The 9,165-nt window shown below is 31.6% G+C and overlaps 2 protein-coding genes across 4 annotated transcripts in view; both read left to right on the forward strand.

Annotated features, from left to right (window-relative positions):
- LOC106773872 (protein FAR1-RELATED SEQUENCE 5) overlaps positions 1-2,773 on the forward strand; it is a 3,072-nt gene extending 299 nt beyond the window's left edge. Inside the window, exons 2-3 of one of the 3 annotated variants that reach the window (XM_014660634.2) lie at positions 641-1,065; positions 2,375-2,773. In XM_014660634.2, coding sequence (XP_014516120.1) covers positions 641-1,065; positions 2,375-2,545 — 596 coding nt within the window. In that variant the 3' untranslated portion in view covers positions 2,546-2,773. The remainder of the gene's footprint in view (positions 1-640; positions 1,066-2,374) is intronic. The other 2 variants (XM_022786458.1, XM_014660635.2) reach the window with 2 other exon arrangements.
- Positions 2,774-8,138: 5,365 nt separating this feature from the next.
- LOC106773294 overlaps positions 8,139-9,165 on the forward strand; it is a 6,810-nt gene continuing 5,783 nt past the window's right edge. Inside the window, exons 1-2 of the mRNA XM_022785903.1 lie at positions 8,139-8,294; positions 9,035-9,158. Of these exons, the coding sequence (XP_022641624.1) occupies positions 8,139-8,294; positions 9,035-9,158 (280 nt within the window). The remainder of the gene's footprint in view (positions 8,295-9,034; positions 9,159-9,165) is intronic.

A 9,165-nucleotide genomic window follows, 5' to 3' on the forward strand; every position in this document is an offset into this window, starting at 1 on the left:
GAAAAATTTTTTTTTTTTTTTTTATGTATTGGCTAGAGCTTAAGTACGGTTGATTCTACCAGGGAAAACTTTGTTATAGCAAATGGGTTTGTGTAATTTTGTAAGATAAGTTCAGAGAATGGCAATTTGTTACTGTTTGTTGAGATTTTGAAATATTGGGATTCAATACCTTCCATTTATTTTGTTGAAGGTAAGCTCAATTTGGTTTGGGGCTGCATATTGAAATTTTTTTAGTAATGCACTTGTCTTCAGTTTTGGTTATTCTCTAGTGTAACTACAAATTAAACAAACTGTTAAAATTGGATGGAAAACCATTTGAAACATCATTGAGGAGAGTAAAGATAGTCTGGGAGGGAGATGAAGAAGAACATTGAGAAATAAGGCATTGTTGAGAGGGATTTATGATGAATAGTATACTAAAAATCTTGTCTTAAACCGAAGTTAATGGAACTTTGTGATCCATGTGCCTAAACCTACATACAGGAATGAGGCTTTGATGGTGGTGGTGGTTGTTATTTGAAGATAGAATTTTGCTTCAGTGAATTTTCTTTTGAAAATGTATTTATGCAAGATTTAAATAGATAAGCCCATGATTGAATAGTTTCATTGAATGGTCATTTTCTTACTATTGTCTTATTAGTGGATTTGGAAGCTGTGGCAGAAACAGTTGAAAATTCTAATGATCAAATATCAGCAGCATTTGAAAGCAGTTCTATTGGGGAGCCAAATGTTGGTATGGAATTTGAGTCAGAGGAAGCTGCTAAGAACTTTTATGAGAAATATGCAAAGCATGAAGGGTTTGTTGTTCGCCTTGATCGCTGCCATCGTTCTGAGGTTGACAACCGAATCATTTCACGCCGTTTTTCATGCAATAAGCAAGGTTTTCATGTGAGGGTTAGAAATAAAACCAAGCCTGTTCATAAACCAAGGACTAGCATAAGAGAAGGTTGTGAAGCCATGATGTTGGTTAAAGTTAAATGTGGGAAGTGGGTGGTTACTAAATTTGTGAAGGAGCACAGTCATCTACTAAATGCTTCTGGTTCTCCTTCATATAGTAAAATGATTGTGAGTTTTATCTTCTTCAATTCCTGATCTCGATATTAAAATTGAATACGGAGTCGTATTTTCTTTAATCTATTGTAAATTGGGACAAGAAATGTCCTTTAGAGTAGTAATTCCTGTTTGCACACCTTTAACTTTTGAAGTAGTAGTCTTTAATCTTGAATATTATGAAAGGTTGTTGCTATCATAGTTCATTACATATAGCCAAATCTACTATCTTTATCTGTTATGTAAAGATCAGTAAATCACAGATCTGTTACTCTTTATAAAGAAGTAAAATTATTTCTCATTATTTGTTCTTTTAGGCAACATTTTTTGTGAGTAACTATTATATTTGACCAGCAGCAGAGTTGAGTGTACTTCTTGATGTCACACAAGTGAGGCTACTTTAAAGATTGCTTTAGAAGTTTGTATCCCCAAACTTCTTTAGATTGAACACCATTGGTGTATGCTCATTCTTATTTCATTTCATTTTCTTATCACCAGAATGCTGACAAGATTAATTTAGCACAATGTAAAAAATCTCATCTTAGCTACTCATTCTTTTTACTTTTTCAGAATTAAGGTTTGTTGGGTCAAAAAAATGAATTAAGACCTGTTCATTCTAATTCCATGCTTCTCAAGAGCATGTTGTTCTAGTGTCATATTTGTTAGGAATCCAAGCGAGTATAAATTCCACATAATAGAAATAAAAAAGTTGAGAGGAAAAAGATTCCTAAATCTATATTATCTTAAGGTTTTGGATTGAAGGTAGTGTTGTGGTTAGAATGTTTCCACTTGAGGGGGAATCTACTAATATAGAATAGACTCGCACTTGATGGAAAGATTTTTAGGAATTCAAGTGTCAGTATACGTATGCCTTGAATCTGCCAGTTGTATTAGGTACCATTTGTATTTGGCTCCTATTTTCTATATTATGTCCAAATATGATGTGAAGTTATACATAAGTATATGTTACTATAGGATATCTCCAGCAGTCTCTTGTGTCACACTAGGAGATTGATGACAGTGGTGAACTTTTTCCTTATTAGAAGATCAGTTCTGAATCACTAGCAAAATGTTACTCAAAATTATAATTTGCATTGAGTGAAAATTTGCAGAACAGTTGACATATTTTTATCTTAGCATCTTCACTTGAACTTTCCTTACATATTTTCAAAGTTCAAACACTTCAGACACCTGAAACATTTGAAGGATTTACTCATACTACACCAGAAACATCAGTATCAACATCTACTCAGCCAGCATTTTTCTCTTTCTGCATTTTAAACTAATGCATTTATGAAATCTTAACAATTTTGCTTACTTGCAGGAGTCAAAGGATAGGATAATTCAACAACTCACAAAGGAACTTGAGTACCGAGATCGATTATGTCAGCAATATCGCAGACAGCTATTCTCCCTTCTGGAGACTGTTGAGGAACAAACAGAAAGTTTATCAAAAAATGTTGAGCTTGTTGTTAACAATATAAGAAATCTTTAGAATGAAGTGCAAAAACCTTATAACACTGACACTTCCACACAGGATTTGTTAGAAAGCAATAATTTTTGTTTCATCTTTTATACTAACTTGGGTCTAATGTAAAGGATAGCAATGAATAGGATTTTGGAGATGATTTGGCAAAAAGTATCCATTGTAAGCCTAATAGAATTCATGCTACTTGAGTCAGATTCATTATTACATTGTTTTTCTTCTGTTAATAATGGATCATCCAATTGCAGTCACACGCATTCAACATATTTAGAAAGGCTTCATGCTCATACAATTTCTACATATGTTTACACTTTCAATACCAATTAGAATTCTACAATGCAACAACGTATAAAACTAAATTAGTATTATACAAAATAATGTAATTGAATAAGGTTTTGAAACTATCATGTTTTGAATAAATTATGAATATTTAAAAGTTTTTTTTTTGAAAATTACGTTTTTACATTATGATAAATTTTGAATTTTACCCGTTTTGTTATAATTCGTGACATCTCAAAAATTGGAATGTTACAAAAAAAAGCCTATAGAATATATAATAAATGTATTCTAATTAGAGAAGAATTTATTCATGTTGATTTTGATGAGAATATTGATATCTTGACTAACACAATTCAACCAACAAAAAGTTTAGATGAAATTGAGATAGGTGCAGATTTAACAAAAGATCTGGAAGGCACTCAAGAAGCACAAACACCTATTGAAATTAAGAATGAAAACACATTAGATCTTCCCAAGGACTCGACAATCCCAAGGGATATGTCAATAGAGAATGTAATAGGTGATATCTTCAAAGGAGTATCCATAAGAAGACAGTTGGGACAATTTTGCATGAATGTAGCATTTGTATCACAAGTGGAACTGAAAAACATCAATGAGGCTTTACAAAATTAAAACGGCTACTTATCAATGCAAGAGGAATTAAATCAATTCAAAAGATATAATGTTTAGGAGCTTGTTCCATGAAGCAATGCTTATCAGGTAATTGGAACCAAGTGGGTATTTAGAAACAAGATGGATGACTCAGGAGTTATCATAAAGAATAATGCAAGACTAGTGGCTAAGAGAAATGATTGACTTTTGTTCCTGCTGAAATAGGACGAGGATAACCGTCTGAAGAGTTCTTGTCTTTACCAAACATCCTCCTTGCTCCAAAATACCGAACGGTGTTGGGGGAGAAGACACTCTGACACTCAAGTCAGAATTTTTCTCTGTAGGTCTTTTGTGATTCAATTGTCAATCAAAAGGGAGTTTACCTCGACATTAACCCCTATTTATAGAGTTTATAAGAATCTTACCAATTAATTTACCTCTTAATGATTATTAATGCAAACCTTAACCGCTTATTAGTAGCCGTTATGACATTAATTGCGCCTTAACTCTGCTCAACGACAACGACTGTCCTAACTGAGCCGTCCTAAGTGTTCATCGGTTGTCGGGATCGAGCGGTCTTGAGATGCTCTAACACATTCCTCACTCGGTCATCTATCTTCATTTTGTCATTGTCCCTGATCGATCAGGCCGAAGCCAATAGTAACAACTTTGATGAGATATATGCACCAGTTACTAGGCTTGAAACTATTCGAATCCTACAAGTTATTGCATTTATGCTTAACTTCAAATTGTTCCAAATGGATGTGAAAAACGCCTTCTTGAATGGATACATCAAAGAAGAGGTTTTCGTAGAACACTCCCCTAGTTTCTAAGACTTTGAGTATCCTGACCACATCTTTAAACTAAAGAAGGCACTCAATGGGCTAAAACAAGCACCTCGCTCATGGTATGAAAGGTTGAGTGAATTCCTACTTAGCAGTAGCTTCCAAAGAATAAAGTTGACTCTACACTCTTCATTAAAAAATATGGAAACAATTTGTTATTTGTTCAAATATAGGTGGATGATATTATATTTTGTTCCATTAATCCTCACCTATGCTAAGAATTTTCTAAAAGCATGCAAAAGGAGTTTGAGATGTCCATGATGGGGGAGCAATTGGACTGCAAGTGAAACAATGCTCTGTAGGTATATTCATCCCCCAATCCAAATACTGTAATGAAATTCTAAAGAAGTACAAAATGGATGGATGCAAATAATCCTCTACCCTAATGGCCAAAAATTGCTATCTAAACAAAGATGAAGTAGGTAAAGGTGTTGACTAGAAACTTTACAGAGGTATGATTGGTTCCTTACTCTACTTAACTACTAGTGATGGAAGACCATCAAGGAATCACATTGGACCTCTTACTAGAGTCGTGGCAAGGAAGATACAAGAAGAATAAGGATCACATAACACTTTACTTTTATGGAAAATTACTTATAAAAATCCTTCTTCTCTTGTATAAAATAATAATTGAAATTATGTTTTTGTAGGATGTAATAAAGGCAAGAACCATTGCCAACCAATCAGATTTAGGAGAAGCATTCTTCAAGGAATTAACACCAGGGCCGCTCAAGCGCCATCACACAGGAGGCACTTAACGCAAAAGCAAAAATTGCAGCATATGGCCTTCCCTACTCATGTGCGCCCAGGTGCCTTCAAGGGAGGGGCGCTCAAGCGCCAGCGAAGCTGCTTGAAACACGTTTTGGTTGCATTTTCCTTGGGACCCAGCATACTCTCCGTGACTTATCACAGTTGGCCTTTCCAACTCGACTTTATTTTATTTTTGGAGGGAAATTAGGCCAGAATTAAGGCCCTTCTTCACCTATAAATAAGAGGGCATGTCTTTTGTAATTCTTCACTTTTGAGCTCAGTAAAATGCTACTGAGCTTGTTTTCCAGCCCTATTGCTCTTGAATCATTTTTCAATTTCTACTTCCCCACCTTCCCTCTAGCTTCCTTCCTTAGTAGGAAGACCTTATGAGTCGTGAGGCCTCATCCACACACTTCTCTTTATCTTAAACCAACCAAACATCACCCATTTTCATTCATTCTGCCACAACATTGAAGCTTGTTGTCTTGGAGTTGCTATCTGCGAGTTCCAAGCCTAGGCATGCTTCCATCAAGTGATATCATGAGCTTAGGTCGTCCATGCACTAAGAGCTAAGCTATTTCATCCATTAGCTATTCCAATTATGTATTCTATTTTCAGTATGTTCAGTTTTTTGTTTCTAGTGGTGTTTCAATTTCTTTGGCTGTGTTCTTCTTAATTTCGTGTGTTTAATCATTGTTGATGTGCTTCCATTCTTTTATCATGTTTATCCTTTATTTTAAACGGTGAAATTTTGTGGTTCAGTCATTTCCAGCTTTAATTGTTAAATTCAGTAGTGTCTTAGTCTTGTGCACTTTATAGTTGCAGTTTTCATTTTGTCTCTGTTTGGTTTACTGTTCTACTGGGTTTATTTCGTTTTGCTTGAGTGCAAGTGCTAAATAAGCTATATATCTGCCAATAAGGGCAATGAAGAGGTGTTCTATCCTTGGTGATACAAGCTGAAGCACCAAAGAAGCAACTTTGTTTGAATTTCTACTTAATTCTATTGTAGAATTTTGGTATTCTAGTTGAAATTGTGAATCTGTTTTTCAGTCCAATTTCATTGATTCTGAAGCTTGGTACAACATTGTTTAATGTTGTTGAATGATGCTAAAAGTGCAATATACCATTACAACCAGTGATATGCAAATTGCATAGCTTGGTTGCTCACAAACACTAGCATTCCACTGTTTCAGATTTTATTCTAGCTTTTCATCGTGCTAACACTCTTTGATTGCTCCAATATGAGTTTGGCCATGCTAAGCCTTCCAAGTCTAGCTTAGTTCAGTGCATTTATGCTTCATTGAGTCAATTTTATTGTTGAAACAACCCTTTTTAAACTTGATTTTGGTAGTGTGATGGAGTGTTTTACTGCATAATTGGCCATAACAAGGTGTGATTTCGGTTTGTGCAGTTTGTGTTGTTTAAAAGGTTGAACAAGTTCAAAATGATGTTTAAAACTTGTTATCACTGTTCATTTGATCATATATGAGCCTATACATCCTATATATACAATATTTTTACAATACTTTTAATAATTAATAACACGGGAAATATATAAAATATTTTTACAATATTTAAACATATACTATATTTTTACAATATTTAAACATCATATATATATATATATATATATATATATATATATATATATATATATATACACACACACACACACAATATTTTTACAATATTTGAACATCATATATATACAATATTTTTACAATAAACTTTTAATAATTAATAACATAGAAAAATATATACAATATTTTTACAATCACTTAACCACTCTTCATCAAACATTTTTCATTCTTTAATATACACAATCATAGCAATATAAAATCATATAAAATATTCTATATACAAAACATCCTTTATGTAACTAAGATTTTTCAGTTTCTTTATATTAATTATTTCAAAATAAACACATGTTACTTATGATAACTAAGATTCTTTATATTTTTTTTATATTAATAAATACAAAATAAACCCATGCTACTTAATAATTTAGATTCTTCATTTTTTTTAGTTTCTTTTATATTAATTGGTCCAATTATTATTGTTTCAATTTGATCGATCAAAATAACATATTATAAAAATATCAGAAGAAGAGAGTGAAAAAAAGTTAAGTGAGTCAATGAGGTAACCCGTTTAACCCACCGAGTTCAAATTTTTTCAACTCGCTAATAAATGAACCGGATTTGATTGACTCACTAAGTGACCAATCCGTGGTGGGTCGGGACGGACCGGAACAAGTATTTATAATAATACGTTATTAATATAATAGCAATAAAATTATTAATTCGGTTAAGTTTATCAATAAATAAAATAATATACTAAATAACTATATTTAATTAAAATGTATTAACAATCTAAAAAACATTTTCAACCCTGTTCAATTATAGTCATGTGGGGTAAAATTATTGAGTTTTTTTAGTAAGAAAATAATATCATATATTGATTATATTTCATGATTGATGAGGAAGATATTATATTTAGTAATCCTACATTATAGCATATAAATGCAAAAATCTTCATCTCGCAAACTAGGATATATATATATATATATATATATATATTCTGTTATAAGTGTTGCCATCCATTTTAAACAATACACATTTAAGAATTATTTTTAAATATTTTTATTTTTTTCTCCAAATATCTTAAAGAAATAAAAGACATTTTATTTTCAAATTCATTTACTGAATCTTTCTCAAATTCATCTTAAAAATAAACCAACATACCTATATCTATTTTATCTTTATAAAAACTAACAATATAACTTAAAATCAAAACTGACAATATAACTTAAAATCAAAACTATCTATATCTATTTTAGTTTTATAAAAATCAAATAAATATTATTAAACTCAAAACTAATAAAATCCTTTCAGTTTAAGTTTATCTTAACAAAATTCTCTCATAAACATAATTTTTTCATCATTTATTTTGACTATTCAATGACTTGTTTCTTTTGATCATATTTTTGAGTTATTCTTTATGCAAACAAAATAGACCTAAACCACTATTCTTCCCTACACATTCTCACGTTCTCACGTTCTCACACTCTCACTATTCTTCCATTGGTGAGACATTAGGACAGAGGTACCCTTATGGAGATGACACCAAAGGAACACGTTCAGAAAATTCGAAGGACGAAGTTCTCCATTGGAGGGGAACTAAACCCTTTGCGTGAGGACTTGCACCAAGCAACAAAAAATCTTTCTACTGAACTTTATGCCAAAGATGTTCATTTTCTCATGGAACTAATTCAAGTAAGTACCCATTTTCGCTTTTTTCACAATATAATCATCTTATATATTTCAACTTCTCAAACCATTATTTTCTTTTATCCTAATGTTTTGGATATATTTGGTGCAAGTCTCACCTATATATGTGTATAGACTATTCATGTTCTTCCTTTAATATAGACTATTATATACAATTGTTTTTTTTTTTAATAATCGCTTTTAAAAAAATTATATTGGTTTCAAGTTAAATGATATGCCAAACTCTTTTTACTTATGCTTTAAAAAATTAAATTCAATATCTATGTACTATTTAGTTTTTGAAACACCACAAATATATATACATAAAAAAAAGTTCTATGTAATGATTCAATTGTAAATTATTACTTTTATTATAATTTTCTTTAAAAGTTAATTTAATGAATGGCATTTTCTCCTTAATTTGCATTTAAAAATTATTTATGATGCATGAGAATTACACTGTTTAAAATAATAATCATCACACTACAAAAACAATAAATTAAAGAAAAGACAATATTGTTTTATAAAGAAAGGGAGGTCATGAATAGCAAAAAGTTAAAAGGAGTTGGACCACTGTTCTTTATAGTTTTCTTTTTCATTTTCTTTCATTCAAATTGCTCAGGACCGAGTCAAGAAATCTGTTCTGTGAATTTTAAAATCGTCGAATCTTGTGAGAGAATGATGCATTAGTATCATTCAACTGCAGTGACTAATTAACCATAAAAAATTTCTTGTGATATTCACAGAATGCTGAAGATAACAAGTATGATGAAGGAGTGAACCCATCACTTGAGTTCATCATAACTTCTAAGGATATAACAGCTACTTCTGCTCCAGCCACTTTGCTAATATTCAACAATGAAAAGGGTTTCTCTCC

This window comes from Vigna radiata, chromosome 9 (genome assembly GCF_000741045.1).
Source record: "Vigna radiata var. radiata cultivar VC1973A chromosome 9, Vradiata_ver6, whole genome shotgun sequence".
NCBI lineage: Eukaryota > Viridiplantae > Streptophyta > Magnoliopsida > Fabales > Fabaceae > Vigna > Vigna radiata.